The sequence below is a fragment of the Hyla sarda genome, chromosome 1, assembly GCF_029499605.1.
Source record: "Hyla sarda isolate aHylSar1 chromosome 1, aHylSar1.hap1, whole genome shotgun sequence".
Lineage (NCBI taxonomy): Eukaryota > Metazoa > Chordata > Amphibia > Anura > Hylidae > Hyla > Hyla sarda.
The window spans coordinates 111,156,689-111,177,636 of record NC_079189.1 but is presented as its reverse complement, the minus strand read 5'-3'; the positions used below and the strand labels follow the sequence as shown (position 1 = coordinate 111,177,636).

At 42.6% G+C, this 20,948-nt stretch overlaps 1 protein-coding gene across 2 annotated transcripts; it reads left to right on the top strand.

The window, feature by feature from the left end:
- The first annotated feature begins 8,975 nt into the window (after positions 1 to 8,975).
- CDKN2AIP (CDKN2A interacting protein) lies at positions 8,976 to 19,729 on the top strand. 2 transcript variants are annotated; one of them, XM_056560319.1, is made up of 3 exons: positions 8,976 to 9,364; positions 16,142 to 16,272; positions 18,526 to 19,729. In XM_056560319.1, the coding sequence occupies exons 1-3, from the start codon at positions 9,108 to 9,110 to the stop codon at positions 19,218 to 19,220; spliced, it is 1,083 nt and encodes a 360-aa protein (XP_056416294.1). In that variant the 5' UTR covers positions 8,976 to 9,107; the 3' UTR covers positions 19,221 to 19,729. The 2 variants fall into 2 exon arrangements, with proteins under 2 accessions (XP_056416294.1, XP_056416302.1); XM_056560327.1 differs by having other exon boundaries at positions 8,977 to 9,364; positions 16,142 to 16,241; positions 18,526 to 18,668.
- The last annotated feature ends 1,219 nt before the right edge of the window (positions 19,730 to 20,948 follow it).

The following is a 20,948-nucleotide window of genomic DNA, read 5'->3' as shown; positions in this document are numbered from 1 at the left end:
CATTCTTTTCTTTAATTATACTTCTGGTGAGGTCCACACCTGTCCGAGCTGCGGTGGGTCGTACCTGGTGAGCTCACCACAAAGCTCCTTCTACTAAACATTTTATTATTATTTATTTTATTTTTTTTAGATTAAAGCCCCCTTTAAGACTTTCCTCCAAAACCAAACAATAAACTATAATTTTGCATCCATGAAAGGGATTGTGGGTCCAAAAATGTCTGTTCAAATGAAGAGGAGGGTGTATAAGTGGTGGCTTCTGCAAGCAGACATTAGTGTGGTCTGTAGTGTGTTAATTGGTGTGCAGTTAATTGGTGTGTTAAAATGTCACACAGTTTTGCAAAATGCGTGATTTGCACATAGATTTTGCAACTGTTCATTTAAACTCTTTTAAGAAAACAACTTGAATGAAGTGTGGCATGACAGGCTTTTTGCAATGATCAGTGATTTATGAACTTTTTTTAAATCATCAGTGATTTTTTTGCAAATACTCCAGCCCAGACCACTCTTTAAAACTTGCTTAGATTTACACAATTTAGCTATTTATGAAGAATGAGCACCTCTTTGATAAATATGGGGGCAGTAAACATTATGCAACTCCAGGCAAAAAGTTACTTGAATTACACAGACAGTAATAAATCTGCTTTGATAAGTTGTTTCTGGTGACACGAGGTGTCAATATGGAAAGCTGCCTGGATCAGCAAGGGATGGCCATTAGATGGCATTGTAGCCTATAATAATTGGCTCCCGGTTCACTGGAAATGTTGGCACACCTACAGAAGCCAAATTACATATTAGGGAATAAGGCTGGGGCTACACAGTGATTTTAGCCATGGCAGTGTTCACATGATCAAAGCTTGCCTTGTTGCACTATATGGATTGTGCTGTGCCGCATCTAAGGTAAGTAACTGGAGTCACACTGCGACCTGAAAGCAACAGTGATCACAGCCTGGCAGCATGATGAATTTCTTGCAACTATTGTGTAATGGTCACTTGTGGGTCACAGTTTAACCCTTTTCACTTACCTTGGGTGAGACACAATTTACACAGTGCAAAATATAGATTTTTGGTCATGTGACCCGTAGTGAGGCCAAAATCACTGTGAAGCCCTACCCCAAATGAGAAAAGTACATGATGGACACAGCAAATATCAGAATAAAGCCTATTTATATTTCAATCATCTGATTATCATTATTTAGCAAAGTTAACAATGACCCTTTATCCCAGCTGTTACTGGGACTTGACCATTTAATAAATACTAGCAGAGTACCCAGCGTTACCCTGTCTTCCTTCCCTTGTGGAAAAGAAAAAGCAACAACAATTCTCGTCCTTATATCTTGCCGCCCTATCCCGACCTCATAATCTGTCTTCATATTCTGTCTTCATATCTGGTCCTACTATCTCTTCCTCATATCCATTCCCATATCCCATCCTTGTATCCTGTACTCATTCCCAACCTCATATCCTGTCCTTATATCCTGACCTGATATCCCAACCCCCTATATTGTCCTCATATCCAGACCTTGTATCCCATCCTCATATCCCGACCTCCTATACTGTCCTCATATCCTGACCTCATATCCCTTCCTCATATTCTGCCCTCATATCTTAATCTCACATGATGTTTTCATATCCCAACCTTATATACTTTCCTCATATCCCATCCTCATGTCTGGTCCTAATATCCCAATCTTATATCCTGTCCTCATATCCCATCCTCATATTCTGCCTTCATATCCCAACCTCCTATGCTGTTCTCATATTCCAACCTCATATCCCATCCTCATATCTGGTCCTAATATTCCAATCTTATAGCCTGTCCTCATATCCCATCCTCTTATCCAGTTCTAATATCCCTACATCATATCCCGTTGTCATATCTTATCATATATCCCTTTCTCGTATTCTGTCCTCATTCCCGTCCTCATATCCCATCCTCATATCCTGTACTCAAATGCCAACCTCATATCCCATCCTCATATCCTGACCTCATATCCCATTTTCATATCCCAGCCTCCTATACTGTCTTTATAGCCTAACCTTATATGTTGTCCTCATATCCCAACCTCAAATCCCATCTTCATATCTGATCCTAATATCCCAACCTCGTGTCCTGTCCTCCTATCCTGTCATTATATCCTGTCCTCATATCCCATCCTCATATTCAGACCTCACATCCTGTCGCCTGCACTATTTTTGGCACCTGCCTGCCAGACAGTCAGAAGGATGTTTAAAAGTCCCGGGCAATCTCTGCAACCTGAAAGTAACACGATCAAGACAAGTAACAGAGGTCTCATGGACTTTCCTGGGACTCCAGACAAAAAAAAAAAAAAACACCCTTGCAAATGGGGGTGAGTTAGGGTTGATTTGACTCTGCTATATTTTAATAGACATATTAGTAATGCATACATAAATACACACATTGGGGGACATTTACAGTCATGGCCATAAATCTTGGCATCCCCAAAATTTTTCAAGAAAATTAAGTATTTTTCACAGAAAAAGATTGCAGTAACACATGTTTTGCTATACACATGTTTATTCCCTTTGTGTGTATTGGAACTAAACCAAAAAAGGGAAGAAAAAACTAATTAGACATAATGTCACCCCAAACTCCAAAAATGGTCTGGACAAAATTATTGCCACCCTTTCAAAATTGTGGAAAAATAAGATTGTTTCAAGCATGTGATGCTCCTTTAAATGGGCACTGTCCTGAAATAAAAAAAATTGATATGTTGTAGTACTTAAGTACTATAACATATCTCTAATATACTTTAATTAAAAAAAGTGATTTTAACCCCTTAACGACGCAGGACGTAAATGTACGTCCTGGTGATGTGGTACTTAACGCACCAGGACGTACATTTACGTCCTGAGCATAACCGCGGGCATCGGAGTGATGCCGGCATCATGCGTGGCAAGTCCCAGCTGTGGATCGCAGCCAGGGACCCGCCGGTAATGGCGGACACCCGCGATCCCGCGGATGTCCGCCATTAACCCCTCAGATGCCGTGATCAATACAGATCACGGCATCTGCAGCATCGCGGTCACTTAACAGGATGATCGGATCGCCCGCAGCGCTGCCGCGGCGATCCGGTCATCCTGCACGGCAGACGGAGGTCCCCTCACCTGCCTCCGCTGTCTTCCGGGAGTCTTCTGCTCTGATCTGCCTTCCCGCTGACCAGAGTAGAAGATGACCGATAACCCTGATCAGTGCTATGTCCTATACATAGCACTGAACAGGATTAGCAATTGAATGGTTGCTATAAATAGTCCCCTATGGGGACTATAAGAGTTTAAAAATAAAAGTAAAAAAATAAAGTAAAAAAAATGTGAAAAACCCCCTCCCCCAATAAAAACGTAAATTGTCCCATTTTCCCTATTTTACCCCCAAAAAGTGTAAAAAAATGATTTTATATACATATTTGGTATCGCCACATGCGTAAATATCCGTACTATTAAAATAAAATGTAAATGATCCCGTATGGTGAACGGCGTGAACGTGAAAAAGTCCAAAATAGCTGCTTTTTAAAAAAATGTTATTCCAAAAAAAAATTAATAAAAAATGTAATAAAAGTTTTGTATAAGCAAATATGGTATTAATAGAAAGTACAGATCTCGGCGCAAAAAATGAGCCCTCATACCACCGCTTATACGGAAAAATGAAAAAAAGTTATAGGTCTTCAAAATAGGGGGATTTTAAACGTACTAATTTGGTTAAAAAGTTAGCGATTTTTTTTTAAGCGCAACAGTAATAGAAAAGTGTATAATCATGGATATAATTTTAATCGTTTTGACCCAGAGAATAAAAAACACATGTCATTTTTACCATAAATTGTACGGCATGAAAACAAAACCTTCCAAAATTTGAAAAATTGCGGTTTTCTTTTTAATTTCCCCACACAAATAGTATTTTTTTGGTTGCGCCATACATTTTATGGTAAAGTGAGTGATGGCATTACAACGGACAACTGGTCACGCAAAAAATAAGCCCTCATACTAGTCTGTGGATGAAAATAGAAAAGAGTTATGATTTTTTGAAGGGGAGGAGGAAAAAACGAAAGTGTAAAAATAAAATTGTCTGAGTCCTTAAAGGGGTACTCCGGTGAAAACCTTTTTTCTTTTAAATCAACTGGTGGCAGAAAGTTAAACATATTTGTAAATTACTTCTATTAAAAAAATCTTAATCCTTCCAGTACGTATTAGCTGCTGAATGCTACAGAGGAAATTCCTTTCTTTTTAGAACACTGATGACATCACGAACACAGTGCTCTCTGCTGACATCTCTGTCCATTTTAGTTACCATGCATAGCAGATGCATAGCAGATGCATAGCAGATGTATACTAAGGGCAGCATGGTGGCTCAGTGGTTAGCACTGCTGCCTTGCAGTGATGGGGACTTAGGTTCAAATCCCACTAAGGACAACAATAAATAAAGCATTATTATTATTATAATAACATCAGCAGAGAGAACTGAGGTCGTGATGTCATCAGAGAGCATTCCAAAAAGAAAATAATTTCTTCTGTAGTATTCAGCAGCTAATAAGTACAGGGAGGATTAAGATTTTTTAATAGAAGTACGGTAATTTACAAATATGTTTAACTTTCTGCCACCAGTTGATTTAAAAGAAAAAAGGTTTTCACCGGAGTACCCCTTTAAGGTCCAAATGGGCTGAGTCCTTAAGGGGTTAAACCAGTTTTAAATCACTTTTCAATTTGGCCACTAGAGGTCGCTCTCCTAGTGGCCGAATGCATTCGGCAGTGACGTCACTACAGAATTTCGACTCATTTCAGCCTGGCAAATGAGTCGAAATTCAGTTACTGCAGTGCTCGCTCCCACCTGTCAATCAAACAGGTGAGAGCGAGCACGCTGATAGCTGGGGCTGCGCGCATTGGCCAGCTCCACTGGCCTCGCACGTGGCCCCGCCCGCCCCCGTTACCCTGCCCGGAGGCAGCGCGCGCACCCATTGCTGCGCTGATCCTCCGGATGGGTAAGTCTGATCTGAGGACTTATAATACTTATAATACTTTTTGGTTGGTGTGTTTTATAAGGCGAATACACACCTATCGCGGCGGTCCCTGCGGCCATCAACGGCCAGGACCCACGGCTAATACAGGACATCACCGATCGCGGTGATACCCTGTATTAACCCTTCAGACACGGCGATCAAAGCTGACCGCCGCGTCTGAAGCAAAAATAACACTAACCCGGCTGTTCAGTCGAGCTGTTCGGGACCGCATGGTGAAATCGCGGCATCCCGAACAGCTTACAGGACACCAGGAGGGACCTTACCTGCCTCCTCGGTGTCTGCTCTGTGCAGGGATCCCCTGCATGGCCGTCGCTCTCCTTCGTCGTCATCACGTCGTCCCGTCATCCAATAGGAGCGGCGTGCGGAGCGGCGTGCGGAGCGGCCTGCGTAGCGGCCTGCGTAGCGGCGAAGGAGAGCGAGGATACCGGGCAGCAGAGACGTTCCGGAGCCACCGGGACATCCCAGGGACAGCGATGGAGGGCGACATCCAGGGCAGCGGTGACGAGCGGTGACGGGTCCGGAGCGGCGGAGACACGTGAGTATTACCTCCTATACCAGTGGTCTTCAACCTGCGGACATCCAGATGTTGCAAAACTAAAACTCCCAGCATGCCCGGACAGCCAACGGCTATCCAGGCATGCTGGGAGTTGTAGTTTTGCAACATCTGAAGGTCCGCAGGTTGAAGACCACTGTCCTATACTTTACAATGTATTTGGTTCAGAATCTTTATTTTCTAGATTTTTATCTTATAAAATTAGGTGCGTCTTATATGCCAGAGCGTCTTATGCCGAAAAATACGGTATCTATTTTTTGAGATTTTGCATCTGTTATGCGATGCTTACAAATAAATATAACCATCACATGATGTTTGTAAATAAAGAATATATGAGATATCATAATGCAGTGTTCTGCCAAATATACCTACTAATCACTAATGCATAAAATGCATCTATTAATCAATCAATTAGATGTGAGGGTTATATTATTGTTCTTAGAACCGAATAAGAAGAGGACACAAATGATTTTTGATATATGTTATTCAATATTTTTTACAAGTAAAAATTTTGATAAAATACTAAAAATAATCATGAAAATAATCTGATTGAAAAAATAAATGCGGCTCATAAGTAGATCAGTATATTGTCCAGCTTAGGATACATGATAATATTATTCTCACAATGTACTTACCATAAGTAGATCATCTTTAGACACACAATAATAATGTTTTTATGATACTGATGCATTAATAAACTTACCATTTTACAATGTTGTCAGATCCAGACATGCATTGAACTTACAATGTAAAATCTGTTTGTTCCTATTTGTAGAAGTTCTGCGCATGCACAGAGGTATTTCTTATTGACACTAGAGACCAAGGCCCAGATTTATCAAATTGTGTGAGAGAAAAAGTGGAGTGATTTTACCATAGAAGCCAATCACAGCTTTTCTCTGACAGTTTCATAAATCTCCCTACAAAACTTTAAGTGTGCGCTAGTTTATGTGCAGGCGCAGAGGACCTGGGATTTCCTTTTCGAAGTATGCATGCGTGTATCAGGACGCATGCGCTGAAGATCCCGGACCCGCTCTACACAGAAAAGTTTTCGCGGTAGGGCGGATAAGGTAAAAATAGGTGACGCAGTTTCCTGTATAACGTACACCAATACTGGCGATCTTTTCTTTATTGACAGGCCATTGGACCTCTTAGTAATTGTAGTACAAGTGCAGTGGGCATATCCAGAGACTATTGGCAGATGTTTTGAACTTCGGAATAGGTCTCTGGGTCTGCCTATATAATTTAAGCAGTACCATTGGTGGCTATCTAGATGTGTGGCTAATGATGTCATACTGAGAGGTTATAAAGGCCTCTCTGTGGCTTTGTTTAGAGCCATTGCCCCAGGACCTCTGAGGATGTCACATCTAGTCGCGAAACACGTCGGGGGGGGCATTGTGATTGTCTTTTAAGCTCAGCACAAGCACCAGTAGTCTTGGGCACACACTGCAGGTGTGCTCAGGCAAATTGTAATACTGTACGCTAAAAAGAGACTATGTACAAATAATGGAGAGGTGTATTAGAGTCCTGGGTTTTTAACTTTCACTCCTTGTTTTGCTCACTATTATCAGTTTGAATTAAAACTCTCTAGACATCTTATTCCCTAACCAAAGGATAGGGAATAAGATGTCTGATCACTGGGGATCCCGTCGCTGGGCACGTCCGCCTCGCCCTCTCCCATAGACTTGCATTGAAGGGGCGGGGTGTGATGCCACGAGTCTCCGGCCCCTGCCTCACCAGTCATGAGGCACGGAGCGAAGTCCGCTCCATGCGCCAGATGACAGAAGGTGCTGCAGGAAAGATTGTGGGGGTTCCCAGCTGCAGGACCCCCGTAATCAGACATCCTATCCCCTATCCTTTGGATAGGGGATAAGATGTCTAGGGGCGGGGGACCCCTTTAAGTCTTAAAGGAGTACTCTAGTGCAGAGTATTCCTGCTCCGTCCTGCCCGGGCTGCAAAATAAATGAAAATAAACCATCACTCACCTCCTTGGGTTCCCGCGGAGCGCCACTACAGCTGATCGGTCCTCCTATGCATCTCCTTCATACTTCCGGGTGTAACGAAGCGTCACATGGCGCTCAGCCTATCACCGGCCGAGGCAGAACATTGCGGCGGCCGGCGATAGGCTGAGCACCATGTGACGCTTCGTTACACCCGGAAGTATGCAGACCTCGGGAGGGGGGAGATGAGGGGGCGTGGCTTATTTCTCTTATGCAGACAGAGGGGAAAAAAAGCCCTGACATGTTGTCAACAGCAGACTCAGAACATGGCCGATGCTGATATATAAATATAAAAAAAAAATTCTGGAATACACCTTTAAATATAGGCAACCAGGGTGCCTCCAGCTGTTGTAACACTACAACTCCCAGCATACTGAGAGCCGTAATTTAACAACAGCCGGAAAATACTGGAGTGCAGAATATGCATAGCTAGTGGGAAAGAAGCGGCACTGTGTTCAGGACTACTGGTCCAAATGGGTGCTCAGCAACTGAATGCAGGACTCAATTTTTTTTTTTTTTTATCTAAAGCCGAGGAACGTGCTCTCAATTCACCCAAAGTGCAAGAAAAAGTGCAAACGTGTTACACTAAAAAAAACGTGCACAAAGGATGCGGTCTATCGCAAGCCCTTCTCCGATAGGAGAGAGGCCCCCCAACAAACCTTACCCTTCGCCTCCGGACCAAAAGGTACCTGCGAGGTTCCAGGTTCGCTGTCCCTTTTCGCCGAAGCTACTAGGGGACCACAAATGCTCCCGGCATCCCACTTGGCGTTAGCCAAGGTATCTGCCCGCAAAGCCGATAACGGTAGGTACCCTGCCATAGCAGGTGTACCCGGGGTGTTTGCAGGGAGGTGCGGAACCTAATGGCCACACACCTCCCCTAGACCGCTACGAGGGACACCCAGAATGCAGGACTCAATACCCCGTATACGACATATCCACTGGATAAAGAAGCGGCACTCCAAAGTAAGCATGAAAGCAGCGTGGTTTTATTCGCCCATCCAAGTGACAGTGCTACGTTTCGGTCTACACCATGAGACATTTCTCAAGCTTGAGAAAGGTCTCATTGTGTAGACCGAAATGTTGGATGGGTGACTAAAACCACGCTGCTTTCATGCTCACTCTGGAGTGCCGATTCAGCACCCTCAGACAAAAAAAACGGTGTGAATCCAGCCTTAGTATAGGTTGCTATGGGCAACAAAACTAATTGATAAATTAGGCCCATTATTGCTCCCTACACCTGCTGCAATACTATAATTTCTGCTTCAATTAATCATGGGAGTTGTAGTTTTCCAACATACAGCCCCTGTTGTGCAAGTTGGTGGACCTTTTCAGAATGAAAGGATCACAGTAAACTCGCTGCCCACACCTAAGATGGCGCGGCGCGCTCAGCACCCAGTCACGTGGCGGTAGCGGAAGCGTCGTGACGTCGGCATGAGGGGCGGTGATGCAGATGTGACGGTGTATAGTTTTTTTTCCCTCTCAGTGGCGGCGGGGGTGATCCGGGTTTGGGTTAGCTGCCGCTTTCCCTGAATGGGGATGGCGAGCGAAGATGATGTGTCCGAATTCCTGAGACAGAACCGGGAGACGGCAGTCTGGGTGGAGAGCCTGCGGGGGGAGTGCGAATCGGACAAGCTGTGGCGGCACCGGAGAGAGTTCGTCCTCAGGAACATGAGGGACTTCCGCGTGGACGAGCAGCGGCCGCCGCCCCCGGAGTCCAACGACTTGGGCCTGGACCGGCTGCTCGCCTATTCCATGGTGTGGGCCAACCATGTGTTCACCGGCTGCCGGTACGTGCGCAGCGGCTACTGACACCTTCACTTGTTGCAGAGTTTCGTTTCTATGGAAGTGAATGAGCAGGGTCACGTGATTTCTGTGGTGGCAGAGTTGGCGCACTCACTAACCATTATTACTAATAAGACAGTGTTTAACACCAAGGGAGCCTCCGCTGGTACAAAACTACAACTCCCAGCATGCCTGGACAGCCGAAGGCTCCCTTGGTGGGAATCTGTGCTATAGGGTGATGGTCACCTACAATACAGAACACTTTATGGCTGCTTTATTGCCCCTGTTCACACTTTGTTTACATTCAGTGTAGACATCAAGAACTTCTGTGATAGAAGCCTGAGGACAGGACTTAACTAATTTGTTTTGAATCTAGGAGCCAGGATTTGTTTTCACCTGGGGATGTTGTGATTATCGGTTTGGCAGATATTCACGATTTTGAATATTATCGTTATCAGCATATTACCTTGCCGATAATGCCCCGCCCCCTGCCTCCCCGGCCAGAGACCCCCGCCACCACTGCCCCATTGCCTCCCCCATCCCCGGTTTTATAATTACCTGTTCCCGGGGTCCGCGCTACTTCTGGATCCTGCGGCACGCTGCGCAGCGCAATGACGAGTGACGTCCTCAACGCGACATCACCGCCAGTATGCACAGTGACAGCTCAGGACGCTGCCCGAGCCAGAAGTAGCGCGGACCCCGGGAACAGGGAATTATAAAACCGGAGATAGGGGAGGCAATGGGGCAGCGGTGGTGATTGGACTAGGGAGGACCGCAGGATAGGCAGGGGGAGAGAATACCTTATTTTTTTGTTTTTTGTGATGTGGTTTTAATTTGATTTTTTTTTTTTTTTTTGTAAACCCCTTGGGGACGAAGCCCGTTTTGACCTTAACCCCTTAAGGATGAAGCCCATTTTCAACTTAAGGACCAGGCCAATTTTATTTTTGCGTTTTCGTTTTTTCCTCTTCGCCTTCTAAAATCCATAACTCTTTTATATCTATAGACCCATATAAGCGCTTGTTTTTTTTTTGTTTTTTTTTTGCGTGACCAATTTTACTTTGTAATGAAACCTCATTTTACCATAAAATGTACGACGAACCCCCAAAAATATTTTTAGGGTGGAAATTTAAATGAAAACCACAATTTTGCACATTTTGGAGGGTTTCGTTTTCACACTGTACAATTTATGGTAAAAATGACGTGTTCTTTATTCTGTGGGTCAATACGAGTAAAATGATACCCATGGCTAGATACGTTTATATTTTTGTACCTCTTAAAACTTTTTGTACAAAATCAGTAAACTAAAATTGCCCTAATTAGACACCTATAACTTTTTCCGTATATAGAGCGGTATGAGGGCTCATTTTTTGCGCCATAATCTGTACTTTTTATTGATACCACATTTATTTTTTAGAATTTTTTCTTTTTGGAATAAAATATGACAAAAAAGCTATACTTTTTGACTTTTTTATTTTTTACGTTTATACCGTTCACCTTACGGGATCATTAACAATGTATTTTGATAGATCGGACACTTATGCACGTGATGATACCAAATATGTTTATTTTAATAAAAAATACGCTTTTTGGGGGTAAAATGGGAAAAACGGACAATTTTTATTGGGGGAGGGGATTTTTTTCATTTTTTTTTTTTTTTTACATTTTATTTTAAACATTTTCAACTTTTTTTTCAACACTTATGTCCCCATAGGGGACTATCTATAGCAATCATTTGATTGCTAATACTGTGCAGTGGTATGCATAGGACTCAGCACTGATCAGTATTATCGGCTATCTTCTGCTCTGGTCTGCTCAATCTCAGACCAGAGCGGGAGACGGACGGATGGACGTAGGTAGGTGATTGGATCATCCATCTTAACATGCGCATTGCCGCAGATTACGTGATCTGTACTGATCACAGCATCTGAGGGGTTAATGGCGGAAATCCGCGCGATTGCGATGTCGGCCATTACCAGTGGGAAATGACACGAGCACCGCTCCGATGCTTGCGGTCATACACAGGACGTAAATGTATGTCCTGGTGCGCGAAGTACCGCCAAGCCAGGATGTTCATTTACGTCCATGGTCGTTAAGGGGTTAAGGACGAGGCCAATTTTCATTTTTGCACTTTCATTTTTTACTCCACCCCTTCTAAAAATCCTAACACTTTAAATTTTGCACCTACAGACCCATATAAGGGCTGTTTTTTGCGTCACCAATTGTACTTTGTAATTACATCACTGATTTTATAACATAATCTGTGGCGAAACAAAAAAAAAAAAATTGTGGGGTGAAATAAAAAAAAGCCATTTTGTAAATTTTGGGGGCTTCCGTTTCTACGCAGTGTACTTTTCGGTAAAAATTACACCTTATCTTTATTCTGTAGGTCCATACGGTTACAAGGATACCTTATTTATGTAGGTTTTATTTTACTACTTTAAAAAATTATGACTACATGCACCAAAATTAGTATGTTTAAGATTGTCATCTTCCAGCCCCTATAACTTTATTTTTACGCATGGGGGCTATATGAGGGCTAATTTTTTGCACCGGGGTCTGTAGTTTTTATTGGTACCATTTTTGTTTTGATGGGACATTTTGATCGCTTTTAATTTTTTTTATGGTATATGAAGAGATCAAAAACATTTTGGACTTTGGTATTTTTCCCATGTGTATGCCATCAACCGTGCAGTTTAACTAACATTTTATTTTAATAGTTTGGACTTATACGCACATGTGTTGGTACTTCATGATTATATATATAGATTATATATATATTTTTTTTAAATGGGAAAGGGGGGATTCAAACTTTTAGTAGGAAGGGGGTTAATTAACTTTTATTTTTTCATGTGTATGTATATATAATATTTCTTTTTTTTTTTTTTTTTTTTTTTTTTTTTTAACGCTGAGCCCCGGACATTTTAATTTAGTCTTTAGACGCCACAATCAACTTTGATAGCGGCGTCTAAAGGGTTAATGCCCGGCATTAACGCTGGGTCCTGGCTGCTGAGAGCAATGAGGACCCACCGGGTTTGATGCGTGCGCTCAGATCGTGAGCTCGCTTCAAACCCTGGTAACTGGACTCAGGGCGTACAGGTACGCCCTCCATCCTTAAGTACCGGGACGCGAGGACACACGCCTACGTCCTCTGTCCCCAACAGGTTAGATGAGAAAAACTGATGTTTTTTTTTTATTAGAGGAAGGGCTTTTTTATAGTTACATTTTTTTCCACAATTTTTTAGCTCCAATAGGGGAGTAATACATGCAATCTTTAGAATGCATACACTGATCAATGCTATGCCATAGCATTGATCAGTGTTATCAGCGCTCCTTTACTACTCCTTTATATCGGGACATCCCAGTTTTCAGCCCCTTCAGGACTATGCCAGTTTTCATTGTTGCGCATTCATTTTTTTTTCTCCTTCTCTTTAATAGCTGTAACTCTTTCATTTTTTTCCCTACACACCCATACAAGGGTTTGTTTTTAGCAGGACCAATTTTACTTTGTAGTGACATTTTTTCCATAACATATGCTCCGGAACAAAAAAAATTATTTGTGAGGTGAAAATAAAATAAAATGCAACATGTTCATTCTTTTGGAGGAATTATGCACTGACTGCATTGGCATCAATTGTGACGACACAGGTCCATGTGTTCCTAGCGCCGAAAGATATCGATGGCGGCCGCTCAGATGGAATCTCTGACCCAGAATATCTCTGGGTTGAGATTTTGATGTGTAAACATACCCGTAAGGTAAACGCTCACCTGTTCTTCAGGTTGTCATAGAGAGACACCTTTCACACTGGGCAGTACTGTTGCTGAGGCATCTGTTCGTGTTTCCTCCCTGGGTTTCATATGGTTGCCTTAGCAAGCCAACCGCCCTGTGTGGTCGGCAGATCTCCAAGGCAATCTGAAGAACAGGCAGGAGTTTAACTTAGTAAGGTACCCTTTAAAGCCATTCTTCAGCACCATTAATTTGGCATTCAACAGATCCTAGGATGCCTTTTTTAAATTTGAAAAAACATGTGAACAGGTCTTACTCGCTAGGTGTACTCTGCAGTTAGTGTATAACACCACTGATCTCTGTGCCGCCCCTGGCATTCTGTCCCGGGCGCTGCTTCCGAGACGGGGATGTGATGTTTCGGTCACGCCCCCCTAGTGATGTTGTCAAGTTGATTAAAATGATTGACTGCCGATCAATATATATATATATATTAATATTTATATGTAATTTCTAATACTGAAAAAAGATATGTTACCTACTCTTAAAACTAGGGTTGCAACAATTAATCGATGTAATCGATTAAAATCAATAACTGGATTCGTTGTCGACGAATCCCGTTATCGAATAATCGCCCGATTCGTTGTCTGCAGTCAGTGGCGGCAGTGAATTAATGAAGCCAACATGTCTCCACCGCTGCCCTGCTCCTAATGCAATCAGCGCACCGCCGGGACATGTATATTCTCTGCTGCTCATCTCCATCGGTACAGAGATGAGCAGCAGAGAATAGACCCGGCAGTGCGCTAGGAGCAAGGCAGCAGTGGGGACATGTCGGGCGGCGGCAGCAGAGCCCCCCTTTAGACCGCAGCCCCCACCCTTGTAGACAGCTCACCTGCAACTGTCCTCGTACTCCTGTCCGCATCACGTTGTTCTATGGTGGACCATGTGACATACACATCACTCCACCTCCTCCCCTGCGCCCAGCGTAACGTTACGAAGGAAGCAGAGTGACGTGTGTCACATGGTCCTCCATAGCACAACGTGATGCAGACGGGAGAACTGTGCAGCGGAGCGGCAGCCCCCGACAGAGGACAGCTGCAGGTGAGCTGTCTAGAATGGGGGGGGGCCCCTGCGGTCTAAAGGGGGGGGTCCCCCTGCGGTCTAAATGGGGTCTGTAAAAGCAATGGTCTGCAGTCTGCACATACACGTGTGTGTATAGGAGTGCTATATAAAAAATAAAAAAATTTAAATTTACTGCTCCCCCAATAAAAATTAGCTCCCCCTTTTCCTATTGCTATACAAAAAAAAGTTAAATAATTTTCTTTTACATATCTGATACTACCGCATGGGTAACTGTCTGAAATATTAAAATATTAGTGAATCATTAAAAAAAAATGTAATAGTTCAGACAGTTACCCATGCAGCAATATCAAATTTACGCTGGTTTCTGTACAGGATCATTAATAATGATCCTGTACAGCAACCGGTGGAAACGTAAAAAAAAAATAATAATAAAATTGCTTCTGTTTGGTCACATCATATGCTAGAAACTTTTAATATGGCCACTGTACATAGTTTTTCAAGTAGAATCAGCTGAACCCCTTTTATTTATTTATTTATTTTATTTATTTATTTTTGGCATTTTGACATTTTTTCAGATTAATCGATAAAATAATCGACAACTAATGGATTAATAAAATAATCGTTAGCTGCAGCCCTACTTAAAACTATACACCATGTTCCTCATGTCATATTCCCGATCTTGCTATCTGCTCGTGACTAAGATTGAAACCTTGGAAGAGGAGACTTTAGAAGACAAAATATTTGAGAAAGATACGGATCCGGGTTTTTCCAGTCTGAGTGAAAAGAGCCGCATGAGTGAACTTTGGCCGAGAGAGAGAGAGATGCCTGCTGGATGCGATCTGACAGACATACTTGTCACATATCGTGCATTTGTGCAGCGCTATATGTGACAAGTATGTCTGTCATATCGCATCCAGCAGCTGCTCGGCCAATGCGGCTGACAGATATACTATTCATTCATATCGCGGCAGCTGCATATGTATATAGAAGCACTGTGGGGGGCAGATAATGTCTGCCCCCCAGCACATCTATATACTTATGCAGCCGCTGGCGCTATGAATGAATAGTATATCTATCAGGATCATCTGGCCGGCGGCTGCTGGATGCGATCTGATAGATACACTCGTCACCTATAGCGCTGCAATAGAAAATTAGGACAAATGCGCTGGCGGGGTTTGTTTATTTATATAGCGCCTACAGGGGTTATGGATATATACTAATAAATGCGCTGGCTGGGGTCATATTTTTATTAATGCGCTGGGGGGCTAGATATATAGCGCTCTATGCCCCCCCTCCTTCACAACACTTTTAATATACATATGTCCCCTCACATTGTCCATTTTAAATACCCCACAGGGATCCTTGAATGGCTCCTCAGTATCGGCCACTCAGGGCTCCCCGCAGGGAATTTAAAAATGAAAGTAAAAAATGCATCGTGTACATCGCAGGGTTGCGGACCATGCCGCCCGCTCCCCTGCTTAATAACTTCGGATCACGTGTCAGAAGTGAGACCCGGTGCGATCAATCCCTCAGCCCCTGTACTACTACCCCCAACATGGAACAGACTATGTTCCATGATGGGGGTAGTAGTACAAACACTGATGTAACCTCCCCAGCAGACTACCGCAGCCAGGGAACTACTACTCCCATGATGGAAACAAGTCTGTTCCATGATGGGAGTAGTAGTAGTCCTGGCTGTTGGAGTCTGTGCAGAGGTGTTAAAACGTCCAGTACATGACGGATGTTATATCGGGTGTTTGTTAGCATCCGCTAATTCACCTGTTATTAAACATCTGTTAACAATACATAATAACGAACGTTTATTAACAGGTGAACTACATAGTGTGAAAGCAGCCTAAGAAGAAAACTAAACGGTATATCTGTTCATTGTTATGTTTTGCATATATATTAAGTTTTACTTATTAAAGTCACCATGGGAAACTTTCTAAAATATTTGTGTATGCTTTTTTTTTTGAAGTTATCCTCCACCAGTTATGGATAGAGTCCTAAAAATGGCAGAAAATATAAAGGTGACTGATGCCCCAGTCCATACAACCCGCGATGAACTGGTTTCCAAGGTGAAGAAAAGAGGGATTGCAAGTAGCAATGGTTAGCAGAACATAGACATAAACATTAGGACTTATTTGTTTACTATTTATTTACTTACTGCAATGTTTGGCAAATGAGACAAGACTGCGAAACAGCAAAAAACCTTTAGTGCCCACAGCAACCAATCACAGGGCAGCTTTCATATCTTAATGAGCTTTGGTAAAATGAAAGGCGAGCGGCGATTGGTTGCTATGGGTAACAAAAGTATTTTGGTGACACTTTCTATTGTCTTCCCCCATTGTATTCACTAAAATCCCCTGCAAACTATTCATAGTTGTGAATTGTTCTAAGAAATATTTATTTGGCATCTGGTTCCCGTACACTACACCTGTAGAGTGAACCCAGCCTTACAGAGGTTTTGGTAATTTTTTGTTCGGACTTAAAACTCCTCATTCAGAATCTGTAACCCCCTAGAGCTGCAGAAAATGACACACAATTTGTCAGAATCTTTACTCTTTAATGTAATGATGGTTTTAGTGTCCATTTCTGAGAAGCAAGTTTAAAGTGCCAACCAGTATGGCCACACTTATGGCCTGGATTTACTGTTATGGCTAACTATGGAAATACACTTCAAAACAAATATGCCTAGATTTACAATCTGACCAAAACTGTCTGGTTCTGCCCATAGCAGCCAATCACAGCTCAGATTTCACATATTAACAAGCTCTGGTAAAAATGAAAGCCGAGCTATGATTGGTTGCTTTGGACAGTACCAGACAGTTGTGGTTTCAGGCATATGGCTAAATCTGGGCCATAGTGGTATTTAGAGATGAGCGAACTTACAGTAAAGTCGATTCGTCACAAACTTCTCGGCTCGGCAGTTGATGACTTTTCCTGCATAAATTAGTTCAGCCTTCAGGTGCTCCGGTGGGCTGGAAAAGGTGGATACATTCCTAGGAGACTCTTTCCTAGGAATGTATCCACCTTTTTCAGTCCACCGGAGCACCTGAAGGCTGAACTAATTTACGCAGGATAAGTCATCAACTGCCGAGCCGAGAAGTTCGTGACGAATCGAATTTACTGTAAGTTCGCTCATCTCTAGTGGTATTATGTCTTGTATTTAATATAATGGGAAATATTAGATGCTTTACTTAAGTGATTTTTTTTGAGATGATGATAATGATGGCCTGTCCTCAAAGGGGTACTCCACTGGCCAGCGTTCAGAAATAAATGTTCCAAATGCTGTTTTCGGGCTGCGGGGGTCGGCCATGCCCCTCGTGACGTCATGGTCAAGCCCCCTCAATGCAAGTCAATAGGAGGGGGCATCACGCAACGCAAAAACAGCATTTGGAACATTTACTTCCCAATGCTGGCCAATGGAGTACCCCTTTAAGCCATCATTTGCAGATGGGGGGGGGTGTTGCTGACCCTCTGCTCCACTATCGATTAGCTGATGAATGTGTTACTTTCTTTTCATTTGAAATGTAATAAAGTGACATCAAAAGTCTCAATTTGCCAGAATCAGGTGCTGAAACCCCCACCAATTTCTAGAACGAGCCAGAAGAGGCACTCGCCTGAGCATTTCTATTCTTGCTACAGGAGACACATTTTATAAAACGTCTATGAAGCAAGTCTTCTGCAGCAGGGAGAGACTCTCTCTGCTTCTCCCAGCTTGTTCTAGTGATCATTAGGGGTCTCAGCACCCTGAGCAGTCAAAGCTTTTGACTCGTTTTTAAATGACAATGATATTTTAAAGGGAACCAAGCAGTAGATTATACCATATATAATGCTTGACAAAGTGTTATATGGTAACATTTTTATCCTCACCATCCTGGGAGCCGTTTCTGCAGTTTTTCGGAGCGATGACACGGGCTGTCAGTCATGCATCACGATCCCTAGAACAAGCAAGGAGTAGCATTCAGCAATGTACTTCTCTCCTTGTCTCTCTCCTCGCTGCAGGAGACAGACTTCTTAGAATTTGAGGGATCGGTTTTCTGCAGCAAGGAGAGATGGGTAGAGAGGTGCTTAGCTGGGCGCTTCTCCCTGCATGTCCTGGTGATGGTGGAGGTCTCAGGACCCAGTCCGCACAAATGTTGGACATGCTTATGTGACATGAGGTTTGTTATGTTTTTTTATTTAAATAACATTTGTCTGGTTGACAGGACACAGGTTTTACATAGTCGGTTATGACATAACACTTATAAGTTACTGAGCAGTTTTTCCTGTTCTGATGTCCACTGTACTAACAAAAGTGTAATATATATATTGTATAATTTTTTATTTTTTTATTTTTTTTTCTTTTCCATTATGCAGAAGGGGTAGAAGATATTCCCCCTGAAAAGCAGAGACCTAATGATGGAAGCTGGGGAAATTCGGAGGCTGACTGCCAGCAGAGTTCACATGCTGGAGATGACCCTAACAGTGAAGCACAAAACACAGATGCAGGCCATTCTGAACCTGTTGCTCAGGAACGGAAAAGTAATAGTAACTCACGGCCAGCCACAAAAGTCCAGTCACAGGCTAATACAGGGAAAAGTACTCGCAGACTGACCTCTGAGGATGTTAAGTGCCGCCAGTCATTCTTCAACAGACTGTACAAAAGAGTTGCTTGGAAGCTGGTATCGTCAGGAGGTTTCAGCCCCAACCTTAACCATTCAGAAGTTCTGATCTCTTCTGTTGAGTCTTTAAGCTCTACATTGGACATTGCTTTTGTGCCTCTGAAGGACTTGGCAGATTTGCCACAAAATAAGACCACTCAGGAAAACATTGTGTGTGAACTGAGATGCCAAGGTGTTTATTTAGGGATGGGCTGCGGCAAAACAAAGGAAAATGCCAAAGCTGTAGCTTCCAGGGAGGCGATAAAAGTTTTCCTGAAGAAGAAAGTCGTAGTAAAAATATGCAAGAGGAAATACAGTGGTCAGGATGTTGAAGACTTGGCATTACTGGATGAGGAATCACGTTGCCCAAACTTGCCCCCTGCAGTACAAAACCCCCGTGATCTAATATGACAGAGCTTTAAGTTTGGACTTTAAATACAGAAATAGTTGCCTCGTACTTTATACATTAAACATTACGTTTATCAAATATTTTGTATGTTTTCTTTGTTTTAATAGGTAAAATGTTACCAATCTTAACTGGAGTGTTTTGCTACAGAGTTTGATAGTTTTTTTAATTTTTTATTTTTTTATTTTTTTTTGTCCCCCACTACCTTGGTTTTTGACTTGTGGTTTTTAAATGTCTGAAAACATTGATATGATTTTAATGTTATTTTATGGTGAATTGCTTGACTTGTGGCAATCCCTTAAAGTTTAGTGCATTTTGATAAAATGTTCCCAATATAAAGTTACTTACATTGGCTTTGATTTTCGTTTTCATATTTATTTGATCTTTTGATAGATCTTAGAGATCTTCAGAATACCATCAGGGCTATGATTAGAAAAAACTTTATTCTCCATTAACCATTTATAGTTCAGTCTGCTTCATAATAATGACAATATTAAACATGACTTTCACAGCAGCATGCCTTATGTTCTTACTTCACTTTAATTATATTACTGGTTACTTTGTTTAAACATTCTTCATTGCTGGATGTACAGCCGTGGCCGTAAATGTTGGCACCCCTGAAATTTTTCAAGTAAATGAAGTATTTCTCACAGAAAAGGATTGCAGTAACACGTTTTGCTATGCACATTTTTATTCCCTTTTGTTAGTATTGGAACTAAACCAAAAAAAAAGGAGGAAAAAAGCAAATTGGACATAATGTCACACCAAACTCCAAAAATGGGCTGGACAAAACTAGTGGCACCCTTAACTTAATATTTAGTTGCAAAAAAGTTGGAAAAAAATTAATGACATCAATCGCTTCCTATAACCATCAATAAGCTTCTTACACCTCTCAGCCGGAATGTTGGACCACTCTTCCTTTGCAAACTGCTCCAGGTCTCTTATTGGATCTTTCCACAGGTGTTCAATGGGATTTAGATCTGGACTCATTGCTGGCCACTTCCGAACTCTCCAGCGCTTTGTTGTCATCCATTTCTGGGTGCTTTTTGATATTTGTTTGGGGTCATTGGGGGAGATTTATCAAAACCTGTGCAAAGGAAAAGTTGCCCATAGCAACCAATCAGATCGCTTCTTTCATTTTGCAGAGGCCTTGTTAAAAATGGAAAAACAAGCTGACTGGTTGTTATGGGCAACTGGGCAACTTTTCCTCTGGACAGGTTTGGAAAAATCTCCCTCATTGTCCTGCTGGAAGACCCAAGATCTCGGACGCAAACCCAGCTTTCTGACACTGGGCTGTACAGTGCGACCCAAAATCCGTTGGTAATCCTCAGATCTCATGATGCCTTGCACACATTCAAGGCACCCAGTGCCAGAGGCAGCAAAACATCATTGAACCTCCACCATATTTCACTGTAGGTACGGTGTTCTTTTCTTTGTAGGCCTCATTCCAGTAAACAGTAGAATGATGTGCTTTACCAAAAAGCTTTTGGCAAAATGTAGTCTTGCTTTTTTATGTCCGTGTAAGCAGTGGGGTCCGGGACTCCTGCTATAGCATTTCATTTAAATGCCGATAGTTTGTGCTGACACTGATGCTCCCTGAGCCTCCAGGTCAGCTTGAATATCTTTAGAACTTGTTTGAGGCTGCTTATCAGCCATCCGGACATGCTACAGTGCCATGGGTTGCAAACTTATTTATGTTGCGCACTGTGGACAAAGTGCTTGAAACAATCTTA